General features: G+C 40.4%; 1 protein-coding gene across 1 annotated transcript in view; it reads left to right on the top strand.

Moving 5' to 3' along the window:
- Positions 1 to 12,594, top strand: part of FAM76A (family with sequence similarity 76 member A) — a 28,080-nt gene extending 15,486 nt beyond the window's left edge. The window contains exons 6-8 of the mRNA XM_081225836.1: positions 6,872 to 7,007; positions 9,658 to 9,759; positions 10,295 to 12,594. Coding sequence (XP_081081962.1) covers positions 6,872 to 7,007; positions 9,658 to 9,759; positions 10,295 to 10,381 — 325 coding nt within the window. The 3' untranslated portion in view covers positions 10,382 to 12,594. The remainder of the gene's footprint in view (positions 1 to 6,871; positions 7,008 to 9,657; positions 9,760 to 10,294) is intronic.
- The last annotated feature ends 7,177 nt before the right edge of the window (positions 12,595 to 19,771 follow it).

The raw sequence follows: 19,771 nt of genomic DNA, 5'->3' as shown, positions 1-19,771 counted from the left end.
TCAAGTGTGTGTGCATGTTTCTGTTTGAAATGCATACACAGTTCCTGAAACAGGAATACATTTTAGGGTGTGTCATGGAGCTAGTCTACGGTTGTCAATGAAGTTCTCAGGGTCGCTACACTAGCCACTTGATATCTTATAAATAAACAGTACTGATATTTGTTTATAAATCTAACCTTGTCTAGAATATATAACTGGATTTCATAGCAACTGAATTCTGCAGTCCACAAATAACATCCTCACACGAATTCAAAGAAGTCAATAGCTGGATGCTTTTTATTGTGATCTGTGCCTGTAGCCTCCTCCAGGCAGGGCAGGAGTTGGTCTCCAGAGGCAAAGCAGAGACAAGTTGGGATTTTTTTGGCCGCACTGCACAGCTTGCAGGATCTTAGTTCCCCGACCAGGGATTGAATCCAGGCTACAACAGTGAAAGCGCTGAGTCTTAACCACTGGACCTCCAGGGAATTCCCGACAAGTTGGAATTAAGGCAGTATTGCTCAGTCTGTGAGGGATAATCCATGCTTCCTTAGCATTAACAGAGATAGCCCAATGCAAGTGCTGGATCAGGAGAGAAGGAGATGCATTTAAATATTTTTGTTTCATTTTAAGCCCTTCTAAATGCATTTTTATTCCTCACTTTCCCCTCTCCTTCTCAGTGATGCTTCGCTTACGAGCTACTTTCTCCTCATATCCAGAGTGCCCCATCCATGTTGGTGCAGTGGGCGGCTTCTCAGCAGAGTCTTGGGGCCACCTGTTTTTCTGTTCCTCCAGGCCTGGGCATCCTGAAGTGAGACCACCTGGCACACTCATCCCTAAAATCCTTGGAATCATCTCCATTCTGAAAACTTCCGTTCTCGGTTCTCCCTCCCAGGCAGTGGTGGGTATGGGAGCAGACCAGCATATAGGATTACCAGGGCTGAATTTTGTTTATTTAGCAGGATACACAGCATCTATGAAGTTGGCTTTTTCATTAACTTGATTTGAGACTCTGCAAGCTATCTTCTTAATGCTAGTATTAGTGACTTTAAACTTCTTGAATTGATCCTTCTAGAAATGCTTAATTTAGATACTCTGATTACGTAGGGGAAGGAACCATAAAGACCATCTTTCTGATCAGCTTTATTGTTTATTCTCTGAGCAGCTAGTTTGACCATTCTGAAGAAAATAGATGTGGCACTGATTGTCCCATCACCTCTGCCAGGATGCATGATCCTGTAAAAACTACTTTTTTAAAGAGTGAACCATTCTGAATGCCCTGCTTTATAAAGGCCTAAGCCAAGACCCATAGCCTTTAGATTCATCATTTCTGTTTTGTGCTATTTGTGACGCAGGCTATGTTTGAATGACCTGGAAAAGCTCATTTAGTTTAACTTTTAGTTTAACCAACAGTCCTTAAAGTTTGCCTTCTATTAGCTCATTTTGTTCTTGAGATACTGCCACTATTCTTGCTGACTATTGCTATGGATACACCAAGCCAAAGACTTAAACTTTCTGCTCAGTGTTTTATTGCATCCGGTTACCAGCAATGATTGTTTTCCTCAAGTAGGATGCCGATCCTTAACTTAGGTGCATGGTCTTTCATAATGTCTTCTGGGAAAGATCTTTAAAAATAATTTTTTCTTTAAATGTACATGGTAATTTAAAAAAAACTTATCCTAATAACTTGAAAATTTGGAAAAATTTTTTCTGCTGCCAAAAAAATTATTTTCATACATATACAAGTTCCATTTGAATGTTCCTGCATTAGCAATCTTAACAATCTATTCCACTTGTTTGCATTTCTGTCTTTTAAAAGTTCATATACAAGGTAAATTACATTTTTCCTTTTCTTTTTACTTTTTGTGGTTTTTTCCCTTGCTTTTCCTTCATTTTGAAAACATTCTGACAAGACTTTTTTTTAACAGTCCTTTTTTTAATGTCATGCAAACCAAAAATTTTTTCCTGAGTATCCATTTTGAATTCAGTTCTGTAGTAAATGTTACCAGTTTTGTCTCTTAACTATCTATTGTTGACTGCCTCCCAGTTTTTAATTAATCACAATCCACTTTGCTTGTCCCACTCTTAAAATATCCATATATACTTTTTTTTATTGGAGTATAGTTGCTTTACAATGTTGTATTAGTTTCTGCTGTACAGCCAAGTGAATCAGCCACACGCAATATCTATATACTTTTAAATTTATGCTTTTATTCTTGCATTTTTATCCCTTCATGTCTTCTGCAGGTTGCTCTCTAACAGTTTTCCATTGACCTTTCTATACTACCATATTCTCCTCTCTTTTTTTTTGGCCACGCTGCACGGCATTTGGGATCTTAGTTCCCCAACCAGGGATCGAACCTGCGCCCCCTCCAGTGGAAGTGTGGAGTTGTAACCACTGGACCATCAGAGAAGTCCTCTTATTTATTTTTTAAATATCGAGGAATATTTGATTATTTTTTTCTCTTCTTCTTTTTTTTTTTTTTTGCAGTATGCGGGCCTCTCACTGTTGTGGCCTCTCCCGTTGCGGAGCACAGGCTCCGGACACACATGCTCAGCGGCTATGGCTCATGGGCCTAGCCGCTCCGTGGCATGTGGGATCTTCCCGGACCGGGGCACGAACCCATGTCCCCTCCATCGGACTCTCAACCCCTGCGCCACCAGGGAAGTCCTCTTCTTTTTCTTTATTCATTAGCCTTCCATATCATAGAGAACCCATTACTTTAGGTTTTTTTTTAAATAAAACCATTTTTCTCATGGTTTTATACTTATAAGATGCCTTAGTCTTTTTATTTTTTAGTATCCTATAAAATTCACAGCCTCCATCTCAACATTTTATAGTTTGTCGAAATTGTAACAAAAACTCTTCAATTTGAAGAAAATCTGAGTTCATTTCTAGCTTTCCTTCCCTGATAAATGCACTTTTTGATCATATTTGTTTATTGTTCTATGGGCAATAAAAGCAGTGGGTGACCTCCAGGCACACCTTGTGGTTTATTGTTTCTAAAGGACATTCTTTTCCTTTCCTTATAGTTTTATTTTATTCTCCCTCTGAACTATGCCTGAAAGATTAGACTTACTCTGTGTGGCCTTTGAGGACAGACCCAGGACTAATGGATGGGACTGATAGGGAGGCAGGTTTTGGCTCAACCTGAGGAAAGATGTTCTCTTAAGCTTTTGGAAAAGACAAGAAGCTTCCTGGAGAAATAGTGAGTTCCCTGTCTTTGGAGGTATTTAGAAAGAGACTGAATTTGATTTTCTGCCTTGGTAACGTAGCCATCTTTTTTCATTTTGATACCCAGCAATTCTTATTAATCAGGAGTTACAGAGTTAGAGAGGTCAGGACCTAACACAGGAAAGACACAACTAGTTTAGCCAACAATCTATTGGTATAGGAAGAATCCTCCCCCAAGAAGCAGGTAGAGCCAAAGCAATCTTGAGAATGAAGAACAAAGTTGGAGGTGTCACACTTTACGATTTCAAACTGTATTACAAATCTGCAGTAATAAAAACAGTATGGGATTGGCACAAGAACAGACACATGGACTGATGGAACAGAATAGAGAGCCCAGAAATAAACTCACACTTATGTGAGCAATTAATCTACAACAAAAGAGGCAAGAATATACAGTGGGGAAAAGACAGCCTTTTCACTAAATGGTGTTGGGAAAATTAGACAGCTACATGCAAAAGAATCAAACTGGACTACTTTCTCACACTACTTAGAAGAATAACTCAAAATAGATTAAAGACTTGAATGTAAGACCTGAAAGCATTAAACTCCTAGAAGAAAACATTGACAGTATGCTCTTTGACATTGGTCTTAGCAATGTTTTTTGGATATGTATCCTCATGCAAGGGAAACAAAAGCAAAGGTAAACAAATAGGACTACCTCAGACTAAAAAGCTTTTGCACAATGAAGGAAACTATCCATAAGATGAAAAGGCAACCCACTGAATGAGAGAAGATATTTGCAAACGATATATCCGATAAGGGGTTAATATCCAAAATGTACAAAAAATTCATATATCTCAACATCAAAAAAGCAGACAGTTCTATTTAAAAATGGGCAGAGGGGACCTCCCTGGTGACGTAGTGGTTAAGAATCAGCCTGGCAATGCAGGGGACATGGGATCAAGCCCTGGTCCAGCAAGATCCCACATGCCACAGAGCAACTAAGCCTGTGCTCCACAAATACTGAACCTGCACTCTAGAGCCCGCGAGCCACAACTACTGAGCCCGTGTGCCACAACTACTGAAGCCTGCCCGCCACAGAGCTCGTGCTCCACAACAAGAAAAGCCACCGCAATGAGAAGCCCACGCACCACAACTAAGAGTAGCCCCCACTTGACACAACTAGAGAAAGCCCGCACGCAGCAATGAAGACCCAATGCAGCCGTAAATAAATAAAGTTTATCAAAAAAAAAAATGGGCAGAGGGCCTGAATAGACGTTTTTCCAAAGAAGACATACAGATGGCCTACAGTCACATGAAAAAATGTTCAACATCACTAATCATCAGGGAAATGCAAATCAAAACCACAATGAGATACCGCCTCACACATGTCAGAATGGCTATCAAAAAGATAACAAACAACAAGTGTCGATGAGGATGTGGAGAAAATAGAACCCTTGTGCACTGTTGGTGGGATTGTAAGTTGGTGCAGCCACTAGTATGGAGGTTCCTCAAAGAATTAAAAATAGTACTGCCATATGATCCAGCAACTTCACTTCTAATTATTTATCCGAAGAAAACAAAAATGCTAATTGAAAAAAATATATACACCCCAATGTTCATTGTAGCATTAGTTACAGCCAAGATAATGAAAGCAGCCTAAGTGACCATTGATAGATGGATAAAGAAGCTATGTACACACACACAGTGGAGTACTACTCATCCATAAAAAATGAAATCTTGCTGTTTGCAACAACATGGATGGATCTAGAGGGTATATGCTAAATGAAATAAGTTGGAGAAAGACCAATACTGCATGATCTCATGTATATGTGAATCTAAAAAATAAAACAAAGCAAAATGAAAACATGCTCGTAGGTACGGAGAACAAACAGGTAGTTGTCAGAAGGGTGGGGGTGGGGGATGGGCAAAATAGGTGGAAGGAGATTAAGAGGTATAGACCTCCAGTTATATAATCAGTAAGTCACGGGGATGTAATATACAGCATAAAGAATATGGTCAATAATATAATAATGTTATATGGGGACAGATGTTTACTAGACTTACGGTGATCATGATATATGCAAATGTCAAATCATTATGTATGAAACTAACATAATATTGAATGTCAACTATATTTCAGTTAAAAAAAAAGAAGAAGCAGGTAGAGCAGAGTATTAGGATCTGTGAGGACAAGAAGAAGTTAGTTATACTAGCCCATTACTCCATTTCATTTGTTGCTCTGGTTATGGGTTTACCTAGATTCTGTTGGGTTGAGGGAAGACAGTCCCTTGGTGAGCATGAAAACCGGTGGAGACAGTGACGGTTCCTTTCAATATTTTCTCCTGCATGCCTTGTTTTATTATTTTACATTTACTTTTTGTTACCCAGTAATTCTGCATGTTTATCAGTTAGAAAAGCAGGGATCCATTCTTCCTCTAACATTCTTCTCATATGCTTCATGTAGACTGAGAGGGAATATTCTTATCAATGGAGTGTGTCTTCCCATTCTAGCCATAGAAATGTTTGACTTGGTAACTATGAGGAAGTTTGTCCAGTGGTTCACCTTGTTATTCGGAGTTTCTACCTGTGTAGAGAATTACTAGTTATTAGATGTTGTTTAAGATGTAGGAAAGAACCAACAGCAAGGGATATCTAGAGTAGTTGCTATATTGATATAGGGAGTTGAGAATCAGTATTTGCAGTATCTGTTAGGAGAAACAGGTTTGTGTTTTACTTTAAAGGTTGCCCTGGGAAAAATAAAGAGCTTCCTTTGGGAAGTCTGTAGAGAAGGGCAGGATTTGACTCTCTTGGCAGTGATTCCTTAACTTGTTTGGGTCTAAGACACCTCTGACCAGCCTTAGAAAGCTATGGATTCTCACCCTAGAAACCATCCATTGTATGTATGCATAGAATTGTACATACAGTTTCAGAGCTTTACAGATTCCCTGAAACTTGTCCTCGTTAAGAGACTCTACTAAAAGGATGGAGTTCACCTGGCACTTTGACAAAATGTAGTGCTCAGAGACTATTACTGGGAGGAATCTGTTGAAAACCCCAGGTTGTGGTGTGACTTTGCAGTTTGCCACCTCTTTGTTCTTTTCCTAACTAAATATTGCAGAATTCTTGATCTTGGAAGTGACAATGAACAGGCCAGTTGTAGTGGGGGAAGTTGGCTTCTTTCCTATTAATTTCATCTTCTATCACTTTTTAAAAAGACTGACTGCTCCTGGGGCGGAACACAGCAGCTGCACCACATCATGGGCTGTGGAGCAGAAAACGAAGAGTCAAAAACTCTATGGGTAGCTTTAAAGAAAAACACATGAACTTACACTTGATAATTTATCCAGATTCTAGGGAAATTATCTAATCACAAAAAATTATGACTCTCACCCATAAATAACCAGAGATCTTCAATGAACCTGGAACAGAATATCCTTGGCTCTTGTGAGAAGGCATTTATTTTAGTCCTGAATGTGAGCAGAGATGCTGCAGGAATGCTGTAGGTTGTGGCTTTGGTTGGTATAGTTATCTGATGGCTACCTCACCTGTGCAGTTTAGCAAATACTCTCAAGTCAGGTGTGTATTTTGCTTGATGCTGGCAATTCAAGTAGTTGCTCCTGCTCTTGCACTTGCAGTCAAGTGGCCTATGATGTGAACTCAGGTAGAAAAAAGTTTATCAATCCAACTGATTTTTTCCCCCTCCATTTTTCCACTCAGCTTTTCCCCAGACCTGGCTCTGGACTCACCAGGCACTGACCACTTTGTCATCATTGCCCAACTGAAGGAAGAAGTAGCCACTCTAAAGAAGATGCTGCATCAAAAGGATCAAATGATTTTAGAGAAAGAGAAAAAGGTACTGTTTAGTTAGTGCTTCTCAGGTCAGAATGAGACAGGCGGGTATATGTGGTGCAGGGCATGATGCTAACTGCTTTTTTGTTTTTGTTTTTTATAAATTTATTTATCTTTGGCTGCGTTTGGTCTTCATTGCTGTGCGCGGGCTTTCTCTAGTTGCGGTGAGCGGGGGCTACTCTTTGTTGCGGTACGTGGGCTTCTCATTGCGGTGGCTTCTCCCTTGTTGCGCGGTTTCTCTCTTGCACATGGGCTTCAGTAGTTGTGGCATATGGACTCAGTAGTTGTGGCTCGCGGGGTCTAGAACGCAGGCTCAGTAGTTGTGGCGCACGGGCTTAGTTGCTCCGTGGCATGTCGGATCTTCCCGGACCAGGGCTCGAGCCCGTGTCCACTGCATTGGCAGGCGGATTCCTAACCACTGTGCCACCAGGGAAGTCCCAAAAGTTGATTTTTCTTTCTTGCATTTGGAGGAAGCTTCCACTTCTAAGGGAGGACCGATGTTGACCAAGCTTACAGAGATGATGTGTAAAACTAATGTCTGCCTCTTAATTCACAACTATAATGTCTGCCTCTTAATATAATAGAGTACTACTCTTTTCAGCATAAGCTTTCTAGGAAGCTTGTAATCAGAGGGTGCTGAATGAGCACGGAGTTGGGACAAGAGGAAGTAGTTACATAATTGGAATTTTTAGTGCTCTCAGGCTAGGGGAACCTGATGCCTCCGTCTCTATTATTGGGATGGCTGTGTCCAGGGGACAGTAATACTCAAAATATGTGGATCAGGTCTCTCTCCTCCCTGGACAGTGTTCAGGTAGGCCTTCCTCTGTAACTGCATCACTTTGTTTCTATTGCTGATAACTCCCTTCCTGAGTGACCTACTCTTTGAGCTCATTAGTATCTTCAGTAAAGCCTTATTCTGGTCTAAGAGCCATCTCCCCCTCTTTAGGGGAATTTTTTATGTCCTTGTTCTGATTCATATCTATTGTTTCTTATTTTCAGATTGTTAGAGAATATCTCATTTTTGCCTTAATATTTTAATAACAATAAAAATAATAGCTAACTTTTTTGGATGCTTACTGTGTGCCTTACCCCATTCTAAGTGCTTATATATATTAACTCATTTATCCCCATAACAACACTTTGAGGTAGGAATTATTATTATCATCATTTCATAGATGAACAGTACCTTCAGTATTTTTCCCCTTAGGGTTCCTGTCCCTTCCTCTAGCTCTGTTTTCTTCCAGAGGCTGTATGTTGTTTTGCACTGTGTTCGGAATGCTATGATTCATTCTGAATGGCTAACAAAGACATTTATAATGTTAAAATCTTTACCTGCATTCTTTGCATCTGGTTTCTACCTCATCTTACAGATGAGGAAGTGGACCCAAGAGGATTAAACGACCAAGTTAAATGTCCGAATCACACAGCTGATAAATGGCAGAACAAAGGAATGAACCCAAATCTTTCTGACCCTACTGTTTCTACTGTGCTATGTTTCTACTCTGCCAGTAAGGTGGAGGTGCATGGGAAGAGACCAATATTCTTTCCAATTTACTACATGACTGTCAGATGAAAGCAGACCCAAGTATATTTTCTTCATGAACTAGATCAGAATGACACATAAAAGGATTTTTCAAAATAGAGACAAAATGAACACTTGTTTCTAGTGCTTTGCAATTGCGGGATTTTAGTTCCCTCACCAGGGATTGAACCTGGACCAGGGCAGTGAAAGTGCTGAGTCCTAACCACTGGACCACCAGAGAATTCCCACAAAGTTAGGGTTTTAGAAAGAGCAAAAACAAGTAGTAGATTATTTCCCATAACTTTCAGGATCAAGGTCACACTCTTGGGTTGGAACACAGGCTCTTCCACATCATGCCTGCCTATCAGTAGCCTCATCTCCTGGCGCTCTCATCAGTCATTTGAACACGCTCTCAATTATCTTGCACTCTGCCTGTGCCCATACTGTTGCCTTTGCTCGGATGCCCTTTTCCTTACCTCATGTGCCAGTTGCTGCTTGTACCTCAAAACTCAGCTCACACATCACTTCTCTGATTTAGATACCTCTTCTCTGTGTTCCTTGAATAGCATAGTCAATAGAAGAAGGGCTGGAGTTTGAATTCTAGCTCTGCTGCTTGCTAACATGTATGATATTGGCCACTTTACTTAACCCTTTCTAAGCCTTTGATGTTCCCATCTATAAAATGGGAAGAATAACATTACTCACCCACAGGGTTGTCATAGAATTGAATGAAATAATATAATCAAACAGTTTGCCTGGAACAAGGTAAAAATTCAGTAAATGGCAGCAGCTGTTATTCTCATGGCTTCTCTCAAACTGTCAGTCATATTTGTTGTAATCACTGATTTATTTGGAGGTATTTGAAAGATTATTGCATATATTAAATACATGAAATACCTAAAACCTTCTAGTAAGTGGTTAAGTATCAAACATGCTATTTCAGGATTTTGTGTGATTTTCAGGAAATCATTAGAAAAAATAGGATACACAGTTCCCTGGCTTTGATTTAGGTATGAATCACTAGGAGAGCCCTGGATTTCATTAATTTGGGGGACCATTTAGCGCTCTGGTACCAAAACATTTCTCATTACACAGAGATTTCTTCTGGTCACTCTGCCTTTTTTTCCCTCAGATCACAGAGCTGAAGGCTGATTTTCAATACCAAGAATCTCAGATGAGAGCCAAAATGAACCAGATGGAGAAAACCCACAAAGAAGTTACAGAACAATTGCAGGTGACTCTGCCTATTTAATATGGTAACTCTGGTTTATTTAGCTGATGGTATTTTAAGTGATCATCTGTTAGATTTCTTTTTTCTCAGAGAATTGACAAATCACATTAATCCACCTTATAGATGTCTTTTAATATTTTCTCTTGGATGTGTTCTGATCTTTTTCCCTCAAAAACAGTGGAATTAATAAACGTGTTCTTTGATTTTTGGATAAACCAGATGTGATTCCAGATGTCTGAATTGTAAATTTTGTTTATCCAGCACATTAAGGCACTCCACGGTTCGTTTGTGTTGCATAAAGCATCCTTTTGTAATAGTGGATCCCAGGAGATTGAAGTACACTGATTAATCTCCAGCAAATACTTTCTTCCCTCTGAACCAAACCCTAGAGCTTTCTGTTGTTTTCTGCCTCTAGAATTTGTTCACCTCTTCCTGACCTCTGCATTGTCTCCCTTGGCATCTGCATGAAAAACATAGCCTATCCTGCTAAAACGTCTTGCGTGCACTGATTTTATTTATTTATTTATTTATTTTTAAGGCCAAAAACCGAGAGCTCCTGAAGCAGGCAGCTGCCTTGTCCAAGAGCAAGAAGTCAGAGAAGTCAGGAGCTATAACCTCTCCATGAGAGGCCACAAGGACGCTCCTGGCAATAGCAATGGATTCCTGGGTTCGGGTGGCAACGTAGCTGTTCTCTGGGAATTGCAAGCTTTCTTAAGAAATCTCTATTTTACTATAGTTATCCTTCTTTGTGTGATTGCAGTGGGGCTGAGTGGAAACACCTGGTTTGTGCTGTATTATGACTGCATGCTTGAATGTTTGGGGTTTCAGGCTCTCTCTCTCTCTCTCTCTCTCTCTCTCTCTCTCTCTCTCTCTCTCTCTCACTCACTCCCCTCTCTACCCCCAGCCCTCCTCTCAGTACTACTGTCTCTCTATCTGTCTCTCTTTTGTTACTTTTTTATGTGTGTGTGGTGGTCACTGCTCAGTGTTATGTGCAGAATGGTTTGGGTTTTTTTTTTTTGGTCCATCATTGCATCCTGCCATACCCATGAGCAAATAGTTGGCATTAATTACATATCACTGCCACCCTCTGAACTTTGAAAACTGCCACCTTAAGACTTGGTACAGTGGAAGAGAATTTTTCTCTCCAATAAACCTTTTGCTTCAGGGTATACTCTTGGGTTTTTTTCCAGGTGTATTACGTATGAACTTTGTACTATGTATAGCCAGAGTTTTATTTATTTTTTAAAAAAAGAAACTTTTTCTTGATAAAGGAGTAATGGTAGCCTAGCTTGTTCTTCTTGTAAAAATGATGCCTCTTAAAAAAAAAGTCCTACTCTCTAGCGTTTAGTAAAAGAATCAGATCTTTTCTTTCTTGTTACTTTGGAGTCTTAAAAACTGATTGCTAAGGTGAAACAATTCAATATGTAAGTTTGGAGTTAAGTGCCTTTTGGAGGATTTCTTGGAAGACCATGTAAGAAGATACTTAAGGGAGGTAGCAAAGATTGGGACAGTCTGTCTTTCTAAGTAAAGGCAGAAAGAAGGGTTGTCCAGGTTGTACTGGACACTTCTCTCTTCCACCTCTTTCTTGATTGTTTTATGTGACTGATTTTAAATTCTCACACTGCCACCTCTTTTTAAAAAAATGCCCTTTACTTATATCAGTTGTCATACTGGGCCATTTTCAGGTAACTTTTTTTTTTTACATGATTCAAAATGGGATAATATTCAGACTACAGAGCATTTTGGAGGTTAGTATGAGCTGCTCAAGTATGGACTGTAAGTCCTGGGAGAATGATATCACTGTACCTTTTCCCCACTCCTCCTCACCCACCCCAGCCTGTACACTCCCTGCCTTTAATGGAAATGTATTGAAAACAGGTGCTTCTCAAAAGCAGCTTGGCCGCAGCCTGAACTGTGTCCTCTTTTCCCTTCTTGATCCAATAGGCACATGGATTCTCTTTTCCAGGTGAAAGGATAGATTTGCATTTCTAGCCGTACTCTCGGGTCCTCTAGATGATGTTTGTGAAAGGAACTAGAGATGTGTAGTGTGCCATGAAACAGTAAAACCAGCTACCTTGGAATCATTAATGCAGGGGGTGGTACTAGAGTTAGAGGTAATCATAAGGTCAGATGACATTTGTACCTCAGTCTACCAAAAGTGTAGCAGTAAGTTTAACTTGCTAGGCATTTCCTAGGAGCAAATGCTTCTATTTTGTGAGCATTCTCACAAGTAGAGCCATGCATATAATTGGACAGAGATGTGGAAATGAGTGGCTTCCTTCTGGTAAGAGGAACAATGGACCATGTTACTTATCTATCACTCTAGTAGAGGATGTAATTTTCCCTCCTAAGCAAGGGAAATGGCAGTGCTACTTAGTTTTGTAACTTTTTGAATGAGAAACTTTTAGGTAAAGATAAACTGTCAGATAATATTTTCAGATGCATTTACATTGACTATGGGGAAAAGATTGTAAAAAAAGTTACATTTTTTTTTAAGTTCAAAGACTTGAGAAATTCTGTTACATGAAGTGACAATGTAAAAACACATTTAGTTTTATACTAAATCTTTTTTTAAGGTCTTGGCATTTAATATAAAGCAAATCCACACATTTTCTAACTTTCCACAAGTTCCAAAAAGGGAAGGAAGAAACCTCAGTCTTGAAATTTTGGTTTTTAAAACTCATGACACTGTTTTACCATGAAATTGAGTAGCTAACTTTTGGTAACACCTTTTGTTTATTTGTATGTTTGTAATAATGGACCTTTTAAAACACAGGAATGTTTTGGTTTGTACAGACTTTGAAAAATGTGTGTTAATAAAAATTCATATTGACTTACGTATAATTGTTTTTTTTTTTATTTATTTCTTGCTGGTTCATCAATAGACATATCCCATAATCCCCTGCAACCTAGAAAAGAGTCAGTTTGTCTTGCGTGTAGAATTTAAACAATTAAAAACCTAACAGTGCTAATAGGGAGTTTTATGTCCGTCAGAGAATAAAATCATTCTCTTTCTTCTTTGAGTTTATTTATTCAGTTTAAGTGCTTGCTTTGTTATAAGCACTGGTAAGCAATGAAGATACAGCAGTGAAGACAATTGACAAAGTTCCTCTCCTCATGAGGCTCCCATTTAATGGAATATTGGACAACACCATTGTTCCTTGATTTTATATTTACCATTATTACTCAGAATTAATACGGGATGAATCTTTAGAAGGTATGAGTGAAAGGTTTTTGAGATGTCATCTCAAGGAGAGGGATGTAGTGGTTTGAAACACTGGTGCTAGTAGGTTTCTAAATAACAGGTGCCTTTCAGACATTATCACTGTCACATCCTGGTCATTCTGTTCTGTAGGTGCAATGACAACTTATTTTCTCTAAATAATGATAGTTTTATAAGTGCTACGGTCTGAATGTTTACTGCCCCTCTCCTCTCCGCCGGATTCATACGTTGAGATCCTAACGTCTAGAGATGGTAGTATTAGGAGGTGGGGCCTTTAGGAGGAGCTTAGGTTCTGCCCTCATGAATGGGATTAGTGCCCTCATAAAGGATGCTCCAAAGAAATCCCTTGCCCCTTCTACCATATGAGGACAGAGCCAGAAGGTGCCAGCTATGAATCTGGAAGAGGGCCCTCACTAGAATGCGACCATGCTGACCCCTTGATCTTGAACCTCCCAGCTGCCAGAAATGTGAAAAATAAATTTCTGTTGTTTATAAGCTACCCGGTCTGTGATATGTTGTTAGAGCAGCCCAAACAGACTACGACAGTAGGTTACGTTTATGACCACATTTATGGTGTGAATTACCTTAATTTACCCATTTACACAGCCGTATAAACCGCTGTAGGGGAAGAATATAGTATAAACAGAGAAAGATATCATCTAGTTCTTCAGGAAGTCCTTCAACCACTCTTAACTAACCTTAAAAGCAACTTAGCAGGATTTTGGTTGCATCCTTTTCAGTTTAAGACCATATGTTACCTGCAGTATAGCTATCTTCAGCTAACCGTCAGTTCGAGGATTTTGGGGGACGGGCCGTTTTCGGGAAGGTCCAAACTGTCAGGACATACAGAGTCTTGTGGTTATTATTCCTGCATAACAAATTACCCCCAAATTTAGGTGTTTTTTTTTTGGCTGTGCCGGGGGCTTGTGGAATCTTGAGCTCCCTGACCAAGGCAGTGAAAGCACTGAGTCCTAACCACTGGACCGCCAGGGAACTCCCCAAAATTTAGTGTTTTAAAGCAAACATTTTAATATGCCCACAAACTCTGTTGATCAAGAATTTGGACAGGGCACTGTGGGGACAACTGGTCTTTGTTCTTTAATGTCTGGGTCCTCAGCTGGGAAGATTCAAAAGCTGGAGGAAACTTATTGGAACTGAAATCATCTATCTGAAGGCTCTGCTTACTTGTGTATCTAGTGCCTGGACTGAGATGACAAAGTCTAGTAATGCTGACTGAAGCACCTATGTAGGGCCCCTCCATATATACCTTGCCTTCTCCAACATGGTGGCCTCAAGGTAATCAGACTTCTTCCATGGTGGATCAAGACTCCAAGCACAAGTGAACAAATCTGAAGCTGTGTTTCATCATCTGACCTGTCCTCAGAGGTCACATTACCTCACTTCTGCAACATTTTATTGGTCAAAGCAGTCAGGAGTCCATCCAGACTCAAGGGGAGGGGACATAGATCCCTTCTCTTGATGAGGAGGTGACAAAGTAGAAGAGCATGTGGGATGGAAGCTACTGTGAAGGCTATTTTAAAAAATATAATCTGCCGGACTCCCCTGGTGGCGCAGTGGTTAAGAATCCGCCTGCCAATGCAGGGGACACGGGTTCGGCCCTGGTCCGGGAAGATCCCAAATGCTGCGGAGCAACTAAGCCCGTGTGCCACAACTACTGAGCCTGCTCTCTAGAGCCCGCGAGCCACAACTACTGAGCCCATGTTCCACAACTACTGAAGCCCATGCGCCTAGAGCCTGAGCTCCGGAACAAGAGAAGCCACCGCAACAAGACGCCCACGCACCACAGTGAAGAGAAGCCCCTGCTCGCCGCAACTAGAGAAAGCCTGCGCGCAACAACGAAGACCCAACAACGAAGACCCAACGAAGACCCAATAAATAAATTTATTTAAAAAATATATATATAGGGCTTCCCTGGTGGCGCAGTGGTTGAGAGTCCACCTGCCGATGCAGGGGATGTGGGTTCGTGCCCCGGTCCGGGAAGATCCCACATGCCGCGGAGCGGCTGGGCCCGTGAGCCGTGGCCGCTGAGCCTGTGCGTCTGGAGCCTGTGCTCCGCAACGGGAGAGGCCACAACAGTGAGATGCCCGCATACGGAAAAAAAAATTATATATATATATATATATATATATATATATATATATAAAATCTGCCACATAGAGAATGGATTTTGGAACCAAACCGAATTTAAGAAAACAAGGCACAAGGCAGAAGCTGCAATGTCTTTCATGGCCTATCTTTGGATGTCACACTGCATCATTTCTGCAATACCCTATTGGTTACAGCGGACAAATTACTGACACTGGACTTCCCTGGTGGCACGGTGGTTAAGAATCCGCCTGCCAATGAAGGGCACACCGGTTCTAGTCCTGGTCCGGGAAGATCTCACAAGCCATGGAGCAACTAAGCCCGTGCGCCACAACTACTGAGCCTACATGCCACAACTACTGAAGCCTGTGCGCCTAGAGCCTGTGCTCTGCAGCAAGAGAAGCCACCACAATGAGAAGCCTGCGCACTGCAACGAAGAGTAACACCTGCTCGCTGCAACTAGAGAAAGCCTGCACACAGCAACAAAGACCCAACGCAACCAAAAATAAGTAAATAAATTTTTAAAAAATTACACTATTCAGTGTGGAATGGGACTACCCATGTGCATTCATATCAGGAGGCAGAACCACTGGGGTCCATCTTGGAGACTGGCTACCACGTTGACCTTTGACCAATAAGATTGATTAACAACTATGTGAATCTCTGGATTTTGAAGGCAGTAATGAAAGTTGGCATTTGGGGGAAAGGAGTTCATATTTCTTAGTTATAACTGGAGTCAAATAACCACTTTGCCTGCCAGTGCTTGTCAGGCTGTCACTGAAGCAGATCATCAACTCTACTTGAAAAGTGAGACTGTGTCAGGCTGTGGTTAGCTCTGAAGTCAGACTGCCTGTGTGTGAGTTCTATCTCTACTTAGGGTTGTTGTGAGGATTAAATAATGTATGTAGAAGTCTCTAGAACAGTGCTTGGCACCTAGTATGCACTCGATTTTTTAAGCTATTATTATGCAAGACTTCACAGAATCTACATTTTCTGTTTCTTGAGAGAGAAAACAGTGAAAAAATAGAGTGAACATACATGTTCACTTTTTTAAAAAATTTATTTAATTTATTTTTACTTTTTTGGCTGCATTGGGTCTTCGATGTAGCACACGGGCCTTCTCCAGTTGCGGCAAGTGGGGGCTACTCTTAGTTGCAGTGCACAGTCTTCTCATTGTGGCGGCTTCTCTTGTTGTGGAGCACGGGCTCTAGGTGCGCGGGCTCAGTAGTTGTGGCTCACGGGCCTGGTTGCTCCGCGGCATGTGGGATCCTCCCAGACCAGGGCTCGAACCTGTGTCCCCTGCATTGGCAGGCGGACTCCCAACCACTGCGCCACCAGGGAAGCCCTGTTCATTTGTTTTTGCTTCCAAATTTACTTTATCTCCAGATCACTTTATCCCCAGATTCATGCAGCCCACAACTTTTATATCTTTTTTTTCAACTCCACATTACCCACCTCATGCGTGCCACTTCATTACACTGATCCTTAGAGTGCCATTTTTTTAAGTTTAATAAGATGTAATTTGCTTATGGTAAAAGTTATCCTTCTCAGTGTATAGATCAAAAAGATTTTGATGGATGTATGCAGTTGTGTAGTCAACACAATCAAGACATGGAACATTTCCATCAGCACAAAAACTTTCCTTGTGCCCCTTGGCAGTCAGTTCCCTCCCCCAGCTCCAGCCCCTGGCAACCATTAATCTGATTTCTATCCTTATAGCCTTGCCTTTTCCAGAATGTCATATAAATGGAATCAAACAGTATGTAGACTTTCATGTCTGACTTCTTTCATTTAGCATATGTATTTGAGATTCATCCATGTTGTTTCACGTCTCAGTAAATTTATTCCGTGTTTCAGTAGTTTGTTCCTTCTTATAGCTGAAAAGTTTTCCATTGATAGATGTACCAAAATTTGTTTATCTATTCAGCAGCTGACGTATATTTGAGTTATTTCTAATTTTTGGTTACTACGAATAAAGCTAACACATTTGCATACACATCTTTATATGAACATGTGCTTTCATTTCTCTTGGGTAAATACCTGGCAGTGGGATTGCTGGATTGCGTGATAAATTTATGTTTAATTTTCTAAGAAACTGACAAACTTTTCCAAGTGGTTGTACAAGTTTGCATTCCCACTGGCAATATATGATGAGTGCTAATTTTAACACAGTCTTCTTTGCAAACTTCTTTGAATTTCTCCACTGACTCTTCCCTACATTTCCCAGAAAGCTTGTCATATTGGTGATAATGATACTTTATTTTTAAAATATGAGATGTATTTACTGAAGTGTAGCATATATACAGAAGAGGACACACATCACAAATGTATGACTTGATGAATTTTCACAAAGTAAACAAAGTTATATAATCACCATCTGGATCAAGAAAGACTGCTACCAGCACCCTAGCCCATCTCATGTGCCCATTCCTAGTCACTCCCTCTCTTCCTCAAAACTGAGAGCTCCATAGTGGCCTAGTGCTTAGGATTCCAGGTTTTCACTGCCGTGGCCCGGGTTCAATCCCTGGTCGGGGAACTGAGATCCAGTAAGCTGCACAGCAAGGCAAAAAACCAAACCAAACCAAATAAAAAAACTAACTACATGCTATTCTGAATTTTAATAATATAGATTCATTTTGCTGGTTTTGAACCTAATAAATATGGGATAATACAGAATGTACTCATTTTTGTCTGCTTCTTTTGCTAGACATTATGTTGGACAAGGTCACCCACATTGCTCACATAGCAGTAGGCCATTAATTTTCATGTTCTATGATACTACAATTTACCCATCCTACTGTTGATGTACATTTGGGCTGTTTCCAGTTTGGAACTTGTAAAAATAAATGCTGCTCTGGCCATCTTCATAATAGCTTCGAACTGGAAACTATCCAAATGCCCATAAGAGAATGGATAATCAAATTGTAGTAAGATCATATGATAAAATACTACTCAGCAATAAAGACCAAACCACTGACATATGCAATATCATGGATAAATCTCAAAAACATTATGTTAATTGAAATAAGCCAACACTAAAGAATACATAACATATGATCCCTTCTTGATGAAGCCTGAGAATAGGCAAAACTAATCTGTAATGATAAAAATCAGACAGTGATTTCTGGGGATGAGGAGGATTGATTAGAAAGGAACACAGCCTGGACTTCCCTGGTGGTGCAGTGGTTAAGAATCCACCTGCCAATGCAGGGGACACAGGTTCGAGCCCTGGTCCGGGAGGATCCCATATGCTGCGGAGCAACTAAGCCCGTGTGCCACAACTACTGAGCCTGCTCTCTAGAGCCCGCAAGCCACAACTACTGAGCCCGTGTGCCACAACTACTGAGCCCGTGTGCCACAACTACTGAAGCCCGAGCGCCTAAAGCCCATGCGCCACAACAAGAGAAGTCACTGCAATGAGAAGCCTGCGCACCGCGACGAAGAGTAGCCCCTGCTCACCGCAACTAGAGAAGCCTGCATGCAGCAACGAAGACCCAGCGGAGCCAAAAATAAATAAATAAAATAAATAAATTTAAATAGATAAATAAAAATTAAAAAGACATTGGTGACTTACAAAAGAAAAGCATCTCTTAAAAGAAAAAAAAGGAACACAGCCTGAAGAAACTTTCTTGGGTAACAGTGAAAGTGTTCTATTTCTCAGTTTGGATGGTGGTTACGTGGGTATATACAAATGTCAAAATTCACTGAAATGAACACTTAATACCTGTGTATTCTATTGTGTGTTAATTATGATGCAATAAAAATTAATACAGAGAAATGCTGCTTAGTTGTAAAAAGTGCTGTCATGAACTTTCCTATACTTGGTTTTTAGAACACATATGGATGCACATCTGTTGAGTATATAGGTAGGAGTAGAATTGCTGGGTCATAGAATATGTATGAATCATGGCTCTGCAATTTAATAGCTGGATGACATTGGGCAAGTGCCCAGAACCTCTAGAGAACACCAGTTTCCTTATCTGTTACCAAGGAGCTAATCTCACCTTGATGGGTTCGAACCATGAAAACTGTTTTCGTCAATTAGCAAAAAGACATAATGCTGAGAAACCTCATTTTCTAAAAGCACTGCTTTTTCAGAAAATTTGCTATTTGAAATATCAGTAAGAACGGAATATTCCACTCTCGCCTGGAGGATCTGAGTTACTTTGACACGGAGAAGCAGCCTCAATTTCCAACCCAGGTGCAGAGCTTCAGATAAGGGGTTTCCAGATACAGCATTCCACATTTATCTTCACGCTGTAGTTTCCAAGGAAACAGGATTCTGAGTCTTCTTGTTAGCTCAGGCCTGACGATAATCCCTTTACACATAGCCTGGTGTGCTTTGAGGCTATCAAAAACACTGCTTCTTTTAAATTTTACCTACACTCCATCTTTCCAAATCCTGGAATAATTCTATCTCTCCTGTGCTTGGTGAGATACCTCATGATTCCTCTGGTGTGTAGTCCCCCTTGCAGCAGTAAGTTAATAAACCTAACTTTGTCAGACCATATAAAGCCACTTTATCAGATGGGCTTTATCTTGGGTATTACCAATAACTTTGTAAAATGTGTTCACATTACCTGGATGGGCATTTAAGAAATGATAGCTATTTTTTATTTTTCGTGTATAAATTCAATATATGTTCATTTGACATCTAATATTTGCAAGGCACAAATGTATTGCTAT

The sequence above is a fragment of the Mesoplodon bidens genome (genome assembly GCF_964165515.1).
Source record: "Mesoplodon bidens genome assembly, chromosome: 2".
In the NCBI taxonomy this organism is placed as follows: Eukaryota; Metazoa; Chordata; class Mammalia; order Artiodactyla; family Ziphiidae; genus Mesoplodon; species Mesoplodon bidens.
Note: the sequence above shows the minus strand (reverse complement) of the source record. Positions and strands in the feature narration are given on the sequence as shown.